We start from the raw sequence: 21,517 nt of genomic DNA, 5'->3' as shown, positions 1-21,517 counted from the left end.
AGTAGTACGAACATTCTGTACGTCCTCGTGCCTCCTGACCATCCAGAGTACGATCGATTTATTTTAAAAATGTGTAAGGCAACATTAAAAAAAGAGAAATGTATGTTCTTCTTGATTCCATAAATTAGTTATCAAACAAACATGATTTTAAGTTAATAAAACTGTAACTGGAACTAATTTTATTCTTTGAGAAAAAAAAAAGAAACTCACTCCTGGGGGTCAGCGAGCATGAAAAAAAATCATTACTCAAAGGGTTAATGTCTAACTAAAAATGCTCCATAACATAGTTCAGCATAACACAACAGAAACATTATAAATTCTTTTCACTTTGTTCTTAATATCTGAGTCCTGAAAATACACCTCTGTGCCAGGTACGCAGTCAGACTTCTAGGAAAAACTACTATTAGCATAATCATCATTCAAATCTGTGTTCCATCTACAGAGACTGCAGAAGAAAATATTAAAAAATTTTATACAAGTAACTAAGAAGAAACTGATAATACACCAAAGGAAGATATGCTGATAAGTACAGAAACGGGAATGCAAAAGTAGGAAGTAAATCAGAATCAAATGTCATAAAAACAAAATGAACTCAGAGTCAGAAATAAAGCAGGAGATTGGCTCGTGAATTTGTGCGAAGCTAGCAACTTGTCGATCACAAACACATGCTTCACACAAGTGAACCGACAACCCTGCACAGGGACATCACCAGATGGCCAATGCAGAAATCAGACTATGTAATTGGAAGCGGGAGATGGAGAAGCCGCAATCTCTTTGCCAAAACAAGACCAGGAGCAGATTGTGCTACTGACCATGAACTGCTGATATCAAACATTAGAGTAAAGCTAAAAAGAAAAAAGAGCACTGAAGGATCATAATGTCATAATATAATGGAAATAACATTCCTGATGGATTTGAAGTTCACATAAAAACGAATCTGCACTGTCGAACTTAATTGACCAAGAGCCAGAAGAACTGAAACTAGAAATATTATCAGGAAAGAATGCAGAATTCTTTCACACAAAAAAATACAAAACAATGCCAGAAGTAAAAAGGAAAGAAAAATTGAGATGGATGACAGAAGAAACACTAAAAATTGTTAGAGAGAGACAAGATGCAAAAGCAAAGGGTGACAAAAGCAGGGGTAGATTTCTGAACTCAGTTCCTCAATAACTATTACATAGACATAAAGAGAACTATTACCATATCAATATAATGAGATAGAAGAAACAATAACAAAGGAAAATCAGGGCTTACTCCCAGAAGATTAAAGAAATAAAGGGAAAATTCAAGCCGACAAGGAAGCACATTCTCTGACCAGGAAAAAATAAAGAGAATGTGGAAACAGTATACTGAAAATCTATACAAGGAGAGACAGAAGGATGACAGGTAGCTTTGAAGAAGATTCCTATGAGGAAGAATCTATATTTTTAGAAAGTAAAAATATTGGGAAGAAATATATCACCAGGAGTAGATGGGATACCAATAGAATTATTTCAAACCACAGAAATGTCATAATCCTAACAAAAATATATCAACAAAATATGGAGTCTGGCGCCTTAGACCACTCGGCCATCCTGACAAGGACAAATATGGAAAACAAAGCAATGACCTACAGACTAGAAATGGTCAATATACATCTCAATCTTCAAGAAAGGAGATGCCAAGAAGTACAAATATTGATTGACTTACAATCTATGCAACTTACGACCATTCGACTTTACAACCACAATCGCTAGCCATGACTGCTTTGCATCTGGCAGCGCAAGCATTGCCCAGCTGGGCGTACGACAGTGTGGACCAGCTTCCGGCAGCACTACCATCTCCGCGTGCACCATTTCAACTGTTATCCCAGACTCGGTACAGCAATTTGTGTTTTGTGTCTTAGATATTTTTCATCAAACCCCTCCCAAGATGTCTACCAAGAGGAAATTGTCTTTGCAAATATTAAACCAGTTGTACTGGTAATGCAGTGTTTTACTTAAACCTGACGAATGTAAAAATAAGAAACAAAATGGTGTAGAGATGATACAAATGGCATAAAATGAAAAAAGAAAATTATGATATATAACAATAATGAAAGAAAATTATGATAAAATATGACAAAGATTTTTATAACATCATTTCACAGTACTGTACATATAGCCTACTGAACTTACGACCAAATCGTGTTACGACCAGTCTGTCAGAACCAATCATGGTCGTAAGTCGAGCACTAACTATAGTAGCTATAGGGCCATTGTTCTAATTTCTCACACAAGTAAAGTGACACTAAAGGTGATGTAACAAAAGCTACTAACTTCTATAGAGCAGGAAATGACAGTCAAGCTGGATTCAAAAAAGAGGGAGTCAAGATCTACGTGCAAACAGTCACTGGATATTGGAGTGCTCCAAAGAATTTCAGAAGAGGATTAGCCTACATTTTCTAGACGACAGTAAAGCTTTTGATTGTCTGGATCATGAAAAGCTATGGGTTGTCCTGAAAGAAAAGGTCATAGCTCAGCACTTGACTGTCCTGATGCATAACCTGTATTGTGGACAGTAAGCCACTGTCAAGCCTGAAGATGGAACGACAGAATGGTTTCCTACAGGCAAAGGTGTCGGGCAAGGGTGCATTTTACCTCCTTATTTGCTACATGCAGAACAAATGAGAAACTGGTCTAGACTCAGAGGAAGGAGGAGTGAAAATTGGTAGAAAAAACATCAACAACTTAAGGTATGCAGATGACACCATCGTACTGGCAGAAAGTGGCAATGATTTGCAACAACTGCTGATGGAACTGAAAGAAGAAAGGGCCGAGGCAGGACTGCATCTGAACATCAAGACAAAAATCACAACTACAGAAGAAATGCACAACGTTACCATACACAATGGAAACATCAGGATGTTTACTTCAGTCTGGTCATCAATTCGAATGGAGAAGGCTGAGACTCGGAAGGATGGCAATGGAAGGAAGAACTAGGAAAGGTCACCAAGAGCAAAGATGTGTCATCAGAGGTCAAGGCTAAAACCATCCACACCCTGTATTCCCAATTACTGTGTACAGTGTGAAAGTTGGACAGCAAAGAAAGCAAACAGAAAAAAAATGGATTCTTCTAAAATATGGTGTCGAAGGAGAGCTCCACAGATACCCTGGACGGCCAGAAAGACAAACACTCGGGTCCCAGAGCAAATTAAGCCGGAAACATCACTGGAGGCAAAAATGAAAAATTGAAGCCGTCGTACTTCTGGGCACACCATGACAAGGCAGTGTTCTTTTGAAAAGACAGTAATGCTGGGAAAAATAGAAGCCAGCAGAAAAAAAAAAAGGAAGACGAGATGGATTGATTCCATAAAAGAAACCATAAGCCTGAGTCTGCAGGAGCTGAGGAGGCTGTGAGGACAGGACATGCACATCACTCATTTATAGAGTTGCCAGGATCTGGAGCCAATGGCATGTACACACATGTATGTTTGTATATTATATGTACATACACAGTCCTACAGAAATATAACTCAGAAAGCAATTTCAGTCTTATAACAACTGCTGGCCGTAAACCTGCAGAGGGAAGACTCTTCATTTAAGCATCACTTCACACCTCACTCTGCTCCAGTCTTGCCTTGGAATGATCTTACCTCTCCTAATCTTCGGTTTAACATCTATTACATTAACACATGAATTGCTTTTTTCCTAAAAGAAACCAAAGGCATCTTTATCTTTTAGAGTTTTCAACTACATGTCAGGGGCATATTCAAAAAACAAACAAAAGCAAACAAAACAAACAAACAAAAAAAAAAACCAGACTCTCTAGTTTTCAAACTATAGTAAAATTTAAGTAACTGCTCCAGTTTTTCAAAATTACCTTGTCTGGATCCATCTTTCCTTTGATAAATTCTTGCTTCCAGAACTGCAATGCCTGTTCCAGGGTTAAGCCAATGCCCTTCAGGAAGAGGCCGTACTGCATGCGGCCTCCATGACGGAGATGGTGATTTTCCCGCAGGACTTTGTGTAACTGACGCATGCAAGGTGGAAAGGATTTGATAGAAAGCTACAAGAAAAAAGAATTTTCAGTTATATGGAAGATTTACCAAGTCCTTCACACTAAAATGAATTTGTTGCAAATTCATTCTAATTTACAAATTATGGATTCAAACTGGAACAAAAACAAAAATTATAAGGATTATTGTCTTACTGTGATTACAGATGAACTCTTTTCTTATTAATATTTTTATATTGGCTACATGTTGAAATTATAAATAATTTGGTTTGGGGAATTAAATAATATACATTATTACAAATTATTTCATTTATTTCTTTTTAAATTTTTAAATTAAACTTTATCTTTTGAGAAATTATAGATTCACATACAGTTGTAAGAAATAATACAGAGATATCGTATACCCAATTTCTCCCAAAGGTAATATTTTGCAAAGCTAACTTGTATTATCACATCCAAGATACTGACGTTGATATAATCCACTAGTCTTAGATTTCCCCAGTTGCACTTCTGTGTGAATTACTGTAGTTTATTTAGCTTCTATGTAATTTTGTCATGTGTGGGTTCATGTATCGGTCACCACAGTCAAGGTGCAGAACGGTTTTCTCACCACAGGAACCCGCATATCTTTTCTAACCACCCCTACCTAATTTCTGCCCCCTGCCCTCATCCTCTCAGCCTTGGCAACTATTAATCTGTTCTCTAGCTCTATAATTTTGTCATTTCAAGTGTGTTATATAAATAGAATGAGTCTGTAATATTTTGGGATTAGGCTTTTTATTCAAGCATAATTCCCACAAAATTCATCTTAGTTGTTGCAGGTCTCAATAGTTTATTCCTTTTTTATTGTTGAGTAATATTCCATGGCATGGAGGAACCAAAATTTGTTTAACTATTCACTTGCTGAATGACATTTGGGTTAGTTCCAATTTGGGGTTATTTCACATAAACAGATGTACAGTTTTTGTGTAAATATAAGATTTCTTTCCCTGGGATAAATGTTCAAAAGTACAGTGCCTCAATCACAGATAAACTTTTAAAATAACCCCAAAACAAAGAAAAATACAAAAATAAGACAAATTGTTCTCAAAAGAAATACTCAAATGTGTTAGAGAAATCAACAGTTGAAAGAAAGAAATTACAGGTCTTTTCTTCAGTATCAAAGAAATTTCAACTTTTTCATTTATGGTACCAATTGCATTTTCTCTGACTTCCTCTAATATCCTCCTCCAGAGGCTTAAGTTCTCACCCCCTCATGTATTCCTTGGTAAATTCAATTCCACCTGTAAATAGGAGCAGGTCTCACTTTGCCTGAGGTTGCTGCGCCCTCTAGTGGCCAACCAGTTTCTTCATCTTTTCACAGTAGAGACTACACTTTCCGGTCCCTAACCCACTTCAGTCAGGTCCCTATCTTCCCTTGGCAGCACTACTACCAAAGGGCCTCCTATCTGTACATTCCTGTTCCTTCATACTACTACAAAATTATTTTTTTTAACTATTGTTCCAATTCAAAACCATCAATGAATAGTCAACATCCTCAATGTCTGTAATGAACTACTCTTCAAGTCTATGTCACAGAACAAGTATTTATTGGATGTTTTAGGCAACACAAAGGTGAATAAAACATAATTTTCCCTGTAAATCAGTTAAGTGAAGGAAAAAGAAACTGTCACTATTACATTCACTATTGTATAAATTAAACTCATATAATAAATTATATAATAAGGGAATGTAGACTGTTAAACAGTCTGGAAGTTCCTCAAAAAATTAATCATAGAGTTACCACATGACACAGCAATCCTTCTACTGGGTAACTAACCCAAAGAACTTGAACACATTTATTCACAAAGACACATGCACCCCCATGTTCATTGCAGCATTATTCATGGTAGGCAAGATGGAAACAAACAAAGTGTCCTTGGATAGAGAACTGGATAAAGAAGATGTGGGGCTTGACCTGTGGTGGCGCAGTGGATACAGCATCGACCTGGAATGCTGAGGTCGCCGGTTCAAAGCCCTGACCTTGCCCGGTCAAGGCACATATGATAAGCAATCAATGAACAAAGAAGGTGAAGCAGCTATGAGTTGATACTTTTTCACTCTCCCACCCCTCTCTCTCCTCTCTCTCCTCTCTCTGTAAAATAAATAAAATCTTTAAAAAAGAAAAAATAGGAAAAGAGGCATGGACACAGCCTGTTAGAGGGTTCAATTGAGCATCACCCCAAAGCGTAGAGGTTGCCCATTCGATTCCCGGTCCGGGCACACCAAGAGTAGCTTGATGTTCCCATCTTTTTCTCTCTCCCTTCCTCTCTCACTTAAATCAATAAATTAAAAAAAATATTTTTAAAAAGATGTGGTACATCTATACCATGGAATACTACTCAACCATTAGAAATGATGACATAGTGCCATTTATAACAACATGGATAGATATTGAGAATATCATGCTAAGCAAAATAAGTCAGTCAGGCCAGGGCACATACAGGGACAGAGCAATGTACCTGTCTCTCTCTCTCTTCCTCTCTCACTAAAATCAATTAAAATAATAAATACGTCAGTCAGAAAGAGCTAAAAACTACATGATTTCACTCACATGTGGGATATAAAACTGAAACTCCCAGACAGAGACAACAGTATGATGGGTCCCAGCGGGAGGGGAGAGGGGACAGGGACCGTATATATAATGACGGAAGATCTGACATCGGGTGCTGGGCACACGATGCAACATACAAATCAGGTAGCATAGAAACGTACACTTGAAACCTATATGATCCTATTAAACAATGTCATCTAATAAATTTAATATTTTTTTATAAAAAGAGGTAGAGTTCTGACAATGGAAGCTAGAGAAAGTTTGGAATCGGTAATGTGGACCGAGGAAGACACACCCGTATCTACGTAGACTACGTCATAGAGGGTGGGAGAAAAAAGCAGCTTAAACCTGACTGAGGCTACAGGGCAGTGTCGAGGGAACCAGGTTTCAGTGAGAAGAGACATCTAAAGGAAACATTTAGATAAGAAGTGGAGAACACCAAGGACTGCTGTGAGGAGCAGGCAGTAGACATAGAGAGCCAGGGTGAGATCCAGAGAAGGATCTACCTGTATCATTTAGCTCAGGATCTCCGTCACAGACCCACACACATGACCATCACAGCGCCTAATGTAATTTCCCTCTACATTGCTGACTTATTTTTTACTGTGCTGTCTACGTCCCTCAAGTAAGGCCAACAAGACAGAGGGACTTTCTGTTCTATTCACCTCTGTATCCACAACACAGTGGCTGGTACCTAACTGATGGACTCAGTAGATAATCACTAAGTGAATTAATGATTATATTTTTATATCCTCCTACAGTATCTAACCAAGTTCACATTTGCTTGTGAATGTGACAGAATTAATTTCTAACCACTCACATAATAGAAACACAATCATATGTCAGGGAGGAAGTGTTAGAGATGAAATAACCGAGAAAAGGATGAGGCATCCTTGAGAACAAATTTCAAACCAACTGTATAAGGTGGGCAATCCTACCATTATCTCTAAACATCCTAACTGTTTAAAGATTGATAATAATTTTTCATAAAGGTAAGACCTTTTCCTTCTGGTCTCTAAAAACTTCTAAAAACTCACAGTCTCTCCCTACTCACCTTACTATAATTCTTGCTTCCAAACACTATAATCTCAATATATTTTCAATTTATTGTAAATAATTTGGTAATTGTCTAAACAAAGATTATTTATGGCTGGTTTATTTTCTGTTTTTGGATAAAGTGGAAATTCAATTATGTATTTAAAAAAATCTTACAGAATTTCATAAAGCATGCTACTCTTTCATTCTGCTATGGAACCACGAAATGCAGCCAAAAGGAGCTGGCCAGTAATCTAGTGGCGACCCAAGTACGGGAGCCTACACTTAGTGTTACAGAATAAACCTGACCCTCCCCAAACTCATACTGAAGTCCTGACTCCCAGTACCTCAGAATGTGACGGGAGCCTACACTTGGTGCTACAGAATAAACCTGACCCTCCCCAAACTCATACTGAAGTCCTGACTCCCAGTACCTCAGAATGTGACAGGAGCCTACACTTAGTGTTATAGAATAAACCTGACCCTCCCCAAACTCATACTGAAGTCCTGACTCCCAGTACCTCAGAATGTGACGGGAGCCTACACTTAGTGTTACAGAATAAACCTGACCCTCCCCAAACTCATATTGAAGTCCTGACTCCCAGTACCTCAGAATGTGACGGGAGCCTACACTTAGTGCTACAGAATAAACCTGACCCTCCCCAAACTCATACTGAAGTCCTGACTCCCAGTACCTCAGAATGTGACGGGAGCCTACACTTAGTGTTACAGAATAAACCTGACCCTCCCCAAACTCATACTGAAGTCCTGACTCCCAGTACCTCAGAACGTGACTGTATTTGGATACGGGGCTTTAAAGAAGTAATTAAAGTTAAATGAGGTCATGGAGGTGGGGTCCTGGTCCAATTTCTAAGAAGAGGAGACACCGGGGAATGTGTGCAGAGTGGAAAGATCATGTGTGAACGGAGAGAGAAGCCCCAGAAGAAATCAAATTGCTGGCACCTTGATCTTGGACTGCTAGCCTCAAGCATTAGAAAATAAATTTCTGTTGTAAAGCACCCAGTCTGTGTGATTTTGTTACAGTAGCCCTAGCAAACACATACATTTAGTGTTTTCCATTTCTTCTTTTCTAAGTGTATGTGGTATTTAAATACAAACACTATCTATCATCAGTTAAAAGAATTACTCTTCGGAATAATTAAATCCTGTTTTCATCAGAAAACAATATTTTTTCTGTTTTCTTTCTTTTCTTTAGAAAGAGAGAAAGACAGGAAGGGAGAGAGACGAGAAGTATCAACTTGTAGTTGCTTTCACTGTGTTTATTTTGTTTGTTTATTTTTTTTTCTATTGATTGCTTCTCATATGTGCCTTGGCCTGGGGCTCCAGTCGATCCCCTGAACCCTTGCTCAAACTAGTGACCTTGGGCTCAAGCCAGCAACCTTGGGATCATGTCAATGATCCTGCACTCAAGCCAACAACCTCAGGGTTCGGAACCAGGACCCTCAGTGCCCTGGGCTGATGCTTAATCCACTGCGTGACCACCAGTCAGGCTACGGACAATTTTCTGATTAATTCTGATGTTTTTACGATTTTAAAAAATCTTATGTGTAGCACATGGGATTTCCTTTCAAAATGATTGGCAGTCAAAGAACTAATATTCTCGCCCAATCTTCCCACCCAAAAATAATCTTTGGTTGAAGAAAACCTGTGCTTCCTTCATTGACAAAGACATAATTTAAAGGGATGTGATGCTTACCGAATCAATCTGATCTAAAGAAATCTTCCCAACATTTCCCAGCGTACTGTAATCTTGACCAGTGTAGGAATGACTAAAAAGAAAAAGAAACAAATTATTAAAATAAGATTTGTAAAAGCATTTTGATCACATCCAAAGGAAATTTTTATGCTGATATAAAATCAGAATGAGGAAACATTTTACACATAAAACTAGCTGAAATATGTTACATGTTTTAAAGATACCTAATAGAATACATTTAAGCAACTTACCTAAAAGCAGTACAAAATACAGTGACAGTCCGGCCCTCCCTCATTCCCAGTCTAGCGTGCCACTTGCATTTCTTAGAAACATAATGCAAACTGTCATTAAAGTTCAAACCCTTGCTGCTGATCCTTCATTAACAGCACAGCAGCAGAGCAAAGAACCTGGAGCCTAAATCAGGTACAATCACTTACTAGTGGTAAGTCCCTCAGCAAGTTACTGACTCTGCATAGCCCTGGTTCCTTCTCTGTCAGGGGAGATAACGGTGCCTGCTTTGCAGTGTTGACAGGTGGTCTGAGTGGAAACAACTTCCGTCAAGTACAGCATAGGGAATACAGTCAGTAACACTGTAGCAACTATCTATGATGTCAGATGGGCACTAGATTTATTGGGGTGATCACTTCGTAAGGCATATAAATGTCTAATCACCATGTTTTACACATAAAACTAATATAATAGTGTACATCAACTATAATTGAAAAATAAAACAATTATTTAAAGAGACCTGACATATAGGAACCACTGTTTATTAAAATAAATAACATCTGAATAGCACATTATACCCTCACCACTCTGAGTCAGCATCTTTGTTTTACATTTGACAAATGAGGAAACAGAGGCTCAGAGGAGTTTGAAATTTGTTATATCAGAAAACAAGTCAGCAGTGAGGTCTTTTGATTCCCAATTCCCTATTTCTTCACGTACCATGATGTTTTCCCATAATATATATTATTCATAAATTAGGATTTTTAAACTTGGTATGCACTTGGCCCTGGCTGGTTGGCTCAGTGGTAGAGCATCAGCCTGGCATACAGGAGTCCCAGGTTTGATTCCTGGCCAGGGCACACAGGAGAAGCACCCATCTGCTTATCCACCCCTCCCCCTCTCCTTTCTCTCTGTCTCTCTCTTCCCCTCCCGCAGCCAAGGCTCCATTGGAGCAAAGTTGGCCCGGGTGCTGAGGATGGCTCTATGGCAGCGGTTCTCAACCTGTGGGCTGCGACCCCGGTGGGGGTAGAACGACCAAAACACAGGGGTCGCCTAAAGCCATTGGAAAATACATATTTATTATACAATACATTTTTAAATAAAATATGTATTTCTGATGGCTTTAGGCGACCCCTGTGTTTTGGTCGTTCGACCCCCACCGGGGTCGCAACCCACAGGTTGAGAACCGCTGCTATGGCCTCTGCCTCAGGCACTAGAATGGCTCTGGTTGCAACAAAGCAACGCCCCAGATGGGCAGAGCATCGCCCCCTGGTGGGCATGCCAGGTGGATCCCGGTCCAGCGTATGCGGGAGTCTGTCTGACTGCCTCCCCGTTTCCAACTTCAGAAAAATACAAAAAAAAAAAATTTGGTATGCACTTAAAACCTTTGTAATTTTTCATCTCCCTACATAAAACCACACCCATGCTCAAGTCCATAAACACTGAATCAGATGCAGACATTCAGACAGGACTGAGTGAAAACCAGCTGCTAGATTACACAGAAAACCACAACCACACCATGATCTACGCAGACTCCACAGCTGAAGGGAAATGTGGAGTAAAGTATTGTCGTGATTGGAAAGAGTTCCAGACCCTCTACATTCTGCCTGGTCAGTGAAGAGTCTTGCTGCTGAACAATAGAAATGTATACACTCAAGATGCTCTTTAGAGAGACTGCTGTTCCTACAACCAGTCAAGCAGACTGACTCAACAGTGGGTGTGGATGGGGAAGCAACACGACAGTGCAGCCGGGTGCTGAGGCCACTGGCTGGGAGACCACGGGAGTGCAGCTTCCCTCTCTACCCTCCGCCCTCCAGGGTGAAGAATGGCCTGAAAATGCTGAGAGCAGGGTGAGCGGAATGCCAAGGAGGCACACAGAACAAGCCCAGACCCTAAAACACACCTTGCCTCTGGGATTACTTATTCCTTGAGTAACAAATTTCTGACAATTAATGTGTCATTAGATTATATCCGTATCTTTAATCACAGTGAGTCCATGGCACAGAAAAACTCATGTTAAACTAAACCAACATTTGCCATTTAATTTTAAGTTTACATTTTAATATACAGCAAAACCAGATAATTGTGTCAATGGAATTCCAAAAATGAAAATAAAAAGTTCACTTTCCAGTCTATCTTACAGCGGAGCAAGGAGGCAGCACGGGCCACGGCAAAGCGGAAGGCCACGCATCGCGACGCGTCCTCTTTTTGTTCTCTACGTCACTAGTTAGCAAACTGGGTGCGTCACCTGACTGTTTTTGTTCACACCATCCTCATTTGTAAAATGGCACTGAAAATGCCAGGCTTGCCTGGCTGCCAGAAATGCTGGTAAATTAAAGATATAATACACTCGAAGTATTAATTAAAATGGTAAGTCCTATTCCAGTACACAGAGCAACTGCAGTCTTGACCAGTAGATCCGAACAAGACAGGATGGAAGGAGGAGGAAGAGAGTCCTGGAGAAGAGCCATCATCACCCAGCTGGGACATCCGGGCCGCTCCACAGACCCCTGTGAGCTGCACCTTCTAGTCTATACGTTGACTGTAACCATCTAGCAGGATTGTTCCAATCAAATAATTAACAAACACAAAAGTCTCCTATAAGTGGTAAAATGATGTATAAACGAGATTTTAGTTATGGAGTAAACAGAGCCAGTGGTTACCACAAGAAAGTTTCTCTCAGCCCAGAATAATGTCGTATACTAAGTACAAAGAGAAGATAGATAAAAAAAAGGGCGTCAACGCTTTGACAGAACATGTAAAAGGGCTAAATTCCATGGAATAAAGGTAAACAGAAAGAGAAGGGTAGCGATGATTAGTCATAGACTTTACTGGATATCAATGACTACCGAGCAGATATAAGGGAACTATGCAGGCATCATATCTCTAAAAATATTATTAATGGCCAGGAAAATGGCCACCAGTCAACCCAATGAGGACAAGCATGGAACCCATGAGAAGGTGCTTTGGAATTAGGAATGCTATTTCTCCTCATGGTCAGAGGGATAGCTTATGTCTTGGTTAGAAGAGTTGGTACACTATAGCTATTTAATACATTTGAACTAGCTATGTATAGACAGATGTGGCTGCGATGGAGGAAATTTTCAGATATAACAGGAGAAAAACAGGTCATGGGAAGCATTGTATCCAATATTCTACCAGCAATAAAAAAACCATGAAAAGATTTTAAGGCAAGCATTCTCATAATCAGGTTTACACTTGAGAAAGAAAGCCGAATGGAGGAATGACTAGAAAGAGGAGACTGGGCAATAGGAAGTCAGTTGGAAGAACACGGCTATATTCCAGACGAGAGAAGGCAGGAGCCCCAACAAAGGAGTGCCAACAGATGGAGAAAGGACGGCAAGCAAGGGAGGAAAACAAATGGGACAAGCAATGCTACCACGTGAGAATAAAAATCCCGAGGAACAATTCACATGAGCTCACAGAACTGGACCTTTGGCTTTTACTCAGAAATGCCAAGAGACGTTACACAATGAGATGCACAACAGGCACCCAGGGAAGCGAGGCGCCTTTCTACCACACTCAGAGCTCAGAGACAGCTGTACGTCACATTGCTTCCCAATGCATACAGCTGCTCCACTAATGGACTGTCAGAACAGACTCTCATCTTCATGATTCCAAAAAATTAATCTTACAACAAAGCATTTCTTATATTGGGAAAGCACAGAACTAGTAATAGTTCATTTTTTAATAGCAAAATCTTTCTAACTGGTTTAAAAGACAGATACATAAACACATGTAGGACCAGCAGAAAATACTATTTTCTGTCAATTTTAAACACTGTTATTTTAAGAAATAGTCACTGTCACTTATATACAATTTTTTAAAAAGGGGGATTCAGGAGGCGTAAATGTTTTCCTGCTTCTAACTTTTCATAAAAGAATAAATGGGGCCTGACCTGTGGTGGTGCAGTGGATAAAGCGTCGACATGGAAATGCTGAGGTCACCAGTTCGAAACCCTGGGCTTGCCTGGTCAAGGCATGAATGGGAGTTGATGCTTCCTGCTCTGCCCCCCTTCTTTCTCTCTTTCTCTCTCTCTCTCTCTCTCTCTCTCTCTCTCTCTCTCTCTCTCTCTCTCCCTCTCTCCTCTCTAAAATGAATAAATAGAGCCTGACCAGGTGGTGGCGTAGTAGATAGAGCGTTGGACTGGGATGTGGAGGACCCAGGTTCAAGACCCCGAGGTCACCAGCTTGAGCGCGGGCTCATCTGGTTTGAACAAGGCTCACCAGCTTGAGCTGAAGGTGGCTAGCTCGAACAAGGGGTCACTCGGTCTGCTGTAGCCCCACGGTCAAGGCACATATGAGAAAACAATCAATGAACAACTAAGGAGCCAAAACAAAGAATTGATGTTTCTCATCTCTCTCCCTTCCTGTCTCTCTGTCCCCATCTGTCCTTCTCTCTGACTCTCTCTGTCTCTGCCAAACACACACAAAAAAGAATAAATGGGGATGTATCACCAGTTCCATTTTTTCAATACAGCAGACAAATATTTTAATGAGCCACAAAATTCAAATTATGTCACTGACATAATTTTTATACCAACTATAAAGAGGAATATTTGATTAACTAATTAGAAAAACCTAAAAAAAATCAAAATTTGATTTTAATTGTTTAGCCACTAAAGGCAAGTCTAACTATGCATCAGTTTGTTCCATAAATATGGTGGTATACGGTACTTGCATCCTTTATGCATAATTTATCTTTTATTTGCTAGAATATCAGGTGAAAGGCACTAAGGGTGAATGATAGAGTTTCCTCAAGTTACCGAAAGCCAGAAATGTAGTTAAAATGAAGATGTGGTTCAGTGAGTAGTCAATTACATTAGAATATTTTAGGTTGTAAAGAATGCAGTGTACTTTTACTAAAATGTAACAATTTTTTCCACTGTACCAGCAAATTTAACATTTTCACTACCCAAACAACAATATAAGTGCGTAAAACCCAAACAGCCATATAAACGCCATTAGACTGTCAGACTCTCCATAACAGACTTTCTCCCACTTGTTGTCTTTATCTGGATATAACAGATTCTAATGACCGAGAAAACAACAAAACCAACCTAAACGCATGCAAGCGCCCTGCATGGTCCCTGAATCACTCAGCACTCACTCCTGAAGCCCCGTTGTAACAAGGGCGAGTCCCAGCGCAGTGAAGACTCAGAGATGATGCAGAAACACAGTGTGATGAGCGCCAAAACAGGGCTCCACTGCTCCCGAGCAGAGAACAAGGTCCCCCTAAAGGAGCCTGGCAGGACATAAGCAACGTGCGGCATTAAAGCTTCTGAAGCAATAAAATGGCACTGAATAGACTAGAGGAAGGTATATGCTTTCAAAACATAGACTATAGGATTCTAGAATGTTGTCAGAATGCTGTTGAAATGACTGACAGCAGAGTCGAGGCTGACTGGAGAAGCCTATTAAAGCAGATGGGAGAGAGGTGACTTTGGGGACGAGCTTGGAAGGCTGAGATGAGAAGATGACAATCAGTGTGCATGAGGGACTGGGGGGAGAGTGGAAAGTAAGAGATTACAGTCAGAGAATAAATTGATTTTGAAGGCTTAGAAGCAGAATGGGATGACCACATACAAGTCAAAGGCCTGGTTGTTTTAGTATTTTTATCATTTGTAGTTTAACAATTTTGCATGCATGAAAACAGTCTTAAGTTTTAACCGGGTTCATAAAGTATGTGATTTGAGATTATTAAGGTTGTTGTAAGGGTTTAAAGGTAAGCATGTGATAAGGAGATGGCATTTTGGAATAATAAGAAAGTCTATTTTTCTTGGAATTTGGGCGGTTAGCACGTATCAGATGGACAGGCAGAAAGAAACAAGCAAAACCAAGGAAATTTCTAAATGACAGTTTATAAATGAGGAGATTGGGTTAGGTGGCAAAAATAAAACAAAAAACAAACAAAAGAAAAAAAAATACATGCAGAGGCAAGGGGAAAACTGAAATCCAGTAGGTAGGTCCTGAAAGGCAGATCTATAAACAAAAACATTAAAATAAAAAGCAAACTTTAAATCCTATCTCCTTTTGCAATAATGTAGTGTTAAATTATTTTAATAAAAAACTGAAGCTCTGTCAAGTTTAAAACCTTTAAAAACCTGAACGTAAGCCTAAGAGTAGTTTCTAAAGAAAACAGAAATTTTGCAATTGTGGGTAACAAACCCTTTGCTGACACAGAAGCAATTCCATGTTTGTCCTTGATTAATTTTTTATTTTGAGGTGATGGTCCCAAGTTATCTAGTCTATCACAAGAGAACTAATAATATACAGAGCATATTAAAGCATCTTCTTATTGTAGCATTTGTTCAATACACTTTCAAGCAACTTAATTAAAACTCAGTCACATCTGAGGATCTTTCTCCTCCCATATTATCTTGCTCATTAAACAGTAAGAGGTAAGCACAACTAGGTTTCCAATACGGCTAAAAAAAAATCACAATAAACAGAAAATTGTAAGGCTAACAGTTTCAATATATTAAAAGCTGAAAGAAGACTTTCAAAATATTCATAATATATTTATGTAACCAAATTAAAATAATCCTATTTAAAATCCAATTAAATCCATCCAAAGGGGTGGGGAGGTTGAAGAACTGAGACAGGAAGGCATTAATTCATCACATCCCCAGGGAACCAGAGTTTTCCCAAAACACTTCAATACAAACATCTAATTTATAGACTAAAAACACAGGGATATATAAACAGGCAAATCTGAAACAGTCCTATCTGCACACATTTGATCTGTGAATCATACAGAAAAGGCAGCTTGGTCCCTGGCCTTTGTGGAAACAACAGAAATCTTAAGTCCTGTTCAAAGCACCACAAATAATAACATGAGCACTCAGGTACTCAGCAGGGAATTGTTTTTGAGTATTGCAACTGAGAATTCAAAACAAAGAGAAGAAATTATATGAAAGTGGATTTGTGGGTCTCGTGGCAAGATTAGCTGGTTAAGAAAAACTAATAACCTTTTCATGCTGTGGCACTGATCGTTAGTGGAAGATGGATTATCACACCTTGGCTCCAAGAGTGGTAGTCGGGAGCTCCGCTGCAGCGGCATAAATGCCACAGGGTATAACTGACAAAATGAGAGGGCACGAGTCAGCTTTTCGAGGGTGATTACTTCTCCAGGCATCTTCTCCTTTTCTGACTACTGAGGAAAACTTGAAGGAATAACATGGAGCACTGCAGTAGTTGCAATAATTCAGGAGTTAGCAACAACTCCTCTTCATTTGCATAATATTTTTCCAAGTCCCAGTTGCCCAAGACAATCATGATGGAAGCAAGACTAAGTAGGGCAGTAAGGAGAGTGACTAAAAGCACGGGGTTCAGAATCCACTAGTCAGGGGTGGACACACACCACTGTGTGACTTTGCAAGAGTCTCTAAATCTCTTTCAGTGTGCTCATTGGTAAACAGACATCACAGAAGGGATCCCAAAAGTACCTCCTCGAAGGATTGTTGTGAGGATGAAAGCAGATGACTGAAAAGAGTTTATCTCTGTATTTTTCACTCACATTGTAATCATCATCATCATCACCTGGGCCTAAATTTATTGCATTTAAATGTTCAGGTCCTGGGCCCTGGCCGGTTGGCTCAGTGGTAGAGCGTCGGCCTGGCGTGTGGGAGTCCCAGGTTCGATTCCCGGCCAGGGCACACCGGAGAAGCGCCCATCTGCTTCTCCACCCCTCCCCCTCTCCTTCCTCTCTGTCTCTCTCTTCCCCTCCCACAGCGAGGCTCCATTGGAGCAAGGATGGCCTGGGTGCTGGGGATGGCTCCTTGGCCTCTGCCCCAGGCGCTGGAGTGGCTCTGGTCGCGACAGAGCGACGCCCCGGAGGGGCAGAGCATCGCCCCCTGGTGGGCGTGTCGGGTGGATCCCGGTCGGACGCATGCGGGAGTCTGTCTGACTGTCTCTCCCCGTTTCCAGGTTCAGAAAAATACAAAAAGAAAAAAAAAATGTTCAGGTCCTGGCCGGTTGGCTCAGTGGTAGAGCATTGGCTGGTGTGTGGATGTCCTGGGTTCAATTTCCAGTCAGGGCCCCAGGAGAAGTGAACCATTTACTTCGCCACTTCCCCCCTCCTTCTCTTTCTGTTTCTCTCTCTCTCTCTCTCTCTCTCTCTCTCTCTCTCTTTCCCTCTGGCAGCCATGACTCTATTGGTTCGAGTGCATCAGACCAGGGCATTGAATATGGCTCCGTGGAGCCTCTGCTTCAGGCACTAAAAATAGCTCAGTTGTGAGCATTGGCCCTAGATGGGCAGAGCATTGGCACTAGACTATGGTTACCAGTTGGATTCCAGGGTGCATGTGGGAATCTCTCTATCTCTCCTCCTATCACTTGGAAAAAGAAGGAAAAAAATGTTCTGGTTGTTATTTTTCTTTATTTCTAACATTAACCAGTTTTTTTCCTTGAATGTTGGGTGGGGGGGTGCATTTGTTTCCTACTTTCTTATACTATCACATAAAATCATTAATCTTCAATCTGGATAATTTAGGTGTCCTCGAATAACCTGATAATCTGGAAAGGTTTTATCTACACTTACACTCTTAGGAAGTTTCCAAAGTACAAAAAGTCAACATCAAATATTTCAATCTCCATTTCCATGGAGGTTTCAATGGAATCTAATTTTGTAGCGATGCACTGGCTAATACGGTAGCCACTAGCCAAATATGACTACGGGGCACTTGAAATACAGCTTAGTCTGAATTAAGATGTTCAATAAATGTAAAGTATACGCTGGATTTTCTAAGACTTAGTACGAAAAAGTAATGTCCAGCATTTCATTGATGATTTTTTATATCGATTACATGTTGAAAGGACATTTTTGGATAGAAGTTTAAAAAGATTAAAATTAATTTTACTTACATAATTCAAAATTACATAGGCGGCTCTCACTTGAGGTTCTATGTTTCTGCTGAACAGCACTGTTGTAAAATGAGGACACATGATGACACAAGTAGTTCTCGAGGACTAGGCACACCTGTGGAATAGCCGGACGACCCACCCTGACTTCTCTTTGCCAAGTTAAGGTCAGTCTCCACTGACTGAAAGCAGAATACAGGCTGCAATGAGGTCCACTAAAGGAAGTGCCTCAAGCCCACTGCAAACATGCTTGTTCTCACATTTTACATGGGAATCAAGTTTTAAACCTGAGCAACAGTCTGCCGTGTAGACTATTAGGGAAGCTCTCTTGAATATTGATTTGTTTGGAGGTAAACTGAGTCCTTTCTTTGAGGAAGAAGAAAGCTGTGACACCTTCCTATGTGGGAATCTTTGGAGCTGCTTGGTCTCCTCACACCTTGTTGCAACTGCCCGTTTCTCTGTCATGTGTGAGAAGCTATGCCAGGTGGGACAGGACTGCGGATGGCAGGCAGGCCCTGAGCCAGACTGGAACGAATTCCTCTCCCGTAGCAGGGGGAGGGTGTGTCTGCCCACCCTCCCCAGGAACAGACAGATTCTGAGGCTCAAAAAACAGTAACATATAAAACTTATATCCTTTCTTTGTCAAGAGTTTCCCAGAACTCTTGAACCTAAAGAGGGTAACATTATTTACTCCTTTCCACCCGGCAGGCCACAGTTCATCATATTGTAAAAACTGGTATAAAATGGAAAGCAGTAAAGAAAGCATCACAAGTAATCACGACTGACTTCTGCATCAAAGAAACATATTTATTTGGACCATTAAAAATAAGCTAATCCATGTTTCAAATGAATTGTAATCTCATTCTATAAAAGAATCCAGAGTTTCAATGCAACCTTGGCACACACAGCCAGGTGTAATCACAGCACACAGGTAAGAACAATTTCAGGAGGAGAAAACAAAGGCTTTGTATATCACTCATTTATCCACTTTCGCAATCACGATTTTACTCACTTTGGCCGTTTAAAAAAAAATAGTCTGTCCACATAAACTAGGCTATTCAGACATTTAGAAAGCACAATCCCTGCAGTTTGGATTTGCAGGGTGGAGAGGAAATCTAGCGAGCTGAAGTTACAATATATCATTTCCTGCTGGGAAGGATATCACACAAAAATTCACTCAACAGCTGTCACCACTGAAACTGAAATTAGTTCCTTCTTACAGCTAAATCCCTAGTAAATGGTCTCCAACTTGTGCTGGCCCAGGTGATTTTCCCTGCAGTTATTCCAAATGAGAACGCAATCAATAAAACTCTGTTATAAATTGAATGTACTTTATTTTCCACAAGCATAAAATTTAAAGTTGCTTTTTAACAAATATCCTTAAAAACTACCATCAGACAATATGCAGCATAATAATCTATACTTCTCGACTACTGAGACAAATTCTAAACCAAGAGGCTCACATATCTGATAAAAAGCAGAATCATGTGGGTTTCCATATCAGGTAAGAACAATAAAAGGCACATTTGCTACTTTTTCTTTATTTTAGGATGGCATCATCTTGCTCCATGTGGTCCATACTCTCCTATTTATTCAAATTTCCAAGTTGCAGTAAGCCAATTAACTGCAAGAGCTGAAAGGTGCATTTCATTTTTCTATCGAACATATCTGTACCTTACTCTTGTTAAAAACCATTGAACTGTACTTTTAAAATAAGTGCACTTTACAGTATATAAATTATACATCAATAAAACTAATTTAAAAAGTAAAGTGCATACCTACATATTTGTAAGATATATTCAAACTAAAGACCTACATAGGTATTTTCACCATACGCATTTAAAGCCTCCAACAAATATCTCTATTTTCATAAGTAAGCTTTTTCTAATCCTCTACATCCTTAGAATATATTATAATAGCATAATGACCCTCTAAATAGAGGCTGTTTTTTGTTTGGTTTTGACTCAGGATAGTCAAATAATTACAATACAGAAAGGCTGCCTAAGAGAGTGGTAATGAAACCCTGAGGAGGGTGGGGAGCAGGGACTCAAACTCTAACATCCAGCAGAACTAACACAGTAAATGGATGGACGTCTCATTCCCGCACAAATAATCTACAGAGTGCAGAACACTTCTGAGATGGACTATCACAAGCTTATGGTATTCTAAGACGACCTCCTCACATCTGTTCTCCAATGACAGCACAGAGCCAAGGACACAATGTTGGTCGGACTTGGGGATGGAGAGAAATCAAATAAATGAACAAAACAGATGAAACAAACAAATGAAATAAAATAAACAAGTGAACAAAGAAAACATCATTTTGGCTAGTGATGTTGCTGTGCAGAAAACAGAGGAAGAGCAAGGTAGGATCACAAAGCCCTGGGGGTGACTCTCCGCTGGGTGGTGAGGCACAGCGCTCTGTAAGGTCTGGGAAGACAGCCTGTTCACTTCTGTGATGACTGCCCTGCTAGCCCCTTTTACACTGTATGTACTACCTTTTATAGAACTATTTTCTAAATAATAGTGATAAACAACTGAGAGGGCATTAAACCTTCAGTAGTCTTAGTAGTCTGTCTTTCCTCAGCCCAATTTACCAAATTTCTTTCTTTTTTTTTTTTTTTGTATTTTTCTGAAGTGAGAAGCTGGGAGGCTTCTCACTGGAGAGAGACAGACTCCCACATGCGCCCAACCGGTATCCACCCAGCATGCCCACTAAGAGGCGTTGCTCCTTGCAACCGGAGCCATTCTAGCACCTGAGGCAGAGGCCACGGAGCCATCCTCAGCACCCGGGCCAACTCTGCTCCAGTAGAGCCTTGGCTGAGGGAAGGGAAGAGAGAGACAGAGAGGAAGGAGAGAGGGAGAGGTGGGGAAGCAGACGGGTGCTTCTCATATGCCCTGGCCAGGAATCAAACATGGGACATCCACATGCTGGGTCTCCATTGTACCACTAAGCCAACCGGCTAGGGCCTCATTTTGTTTTTAATCTCAGTAAGTAAAGGTCAATTATGCCAGAAATGCCAGGAGTTCTTCTCAGATTAACTAAACACTTAAGACTCACAAGGTTCCCAAAGGCACTGCAGG

The 21,517-nt window shown here is 40.2% G+C and overlaps 1 protein-coding gene across 2 annotated transcripts in view; it reads right to left on the bottom strand.

Moving 5' to 3' along the window:
- Positions 1-21,517, bottom strand: part of PRIM2 (DNA primase subunit 2) — a 320,146-nt gene that overhangs the window by 95,391 nt on the left and 203,238 nt on the right. For both annotated transcript variants that reach the window (XM_066252987.1, XM_066252980.1), the window contains exons 9-10: positions 9,324-9,396; positions 3,844-4,029 (exon numbers count right to left, since the gene is read on the bottom strand). In XM_066252987.1, coding sequence (XP_066109084.1) covers positions 3,844-4,029; positions 9,324-9,396 — 259 coding nt within the window. The remainder of the gene's footprint in view (positions 1-3,843; positions 4,030-9,323; positions 9,397-21,517) is intronic.

This window comes from Saccopteryx bilineata, chromosome 1 (assembly GCF_036850765.1).
Source record: "Saccopteryx bilineata isolate mSacBil1 chromosome 1, mSacBil1_pri_phased_curated, whole genome shotgun sequence".
Classification (NCBI taxonomy): domain Eukaryota; kingdom Metazoa; phylum Chordata; class Mammalia; order Chiroptera; family Emballonuridae; genus Saccopteryx; species Saccopteryx bilineata.
The sequence above is the reverse complement of the archived record's forward strand: the minus strand, read 5'-3'. Positions and strand labels throughout refer to the sequence as shown.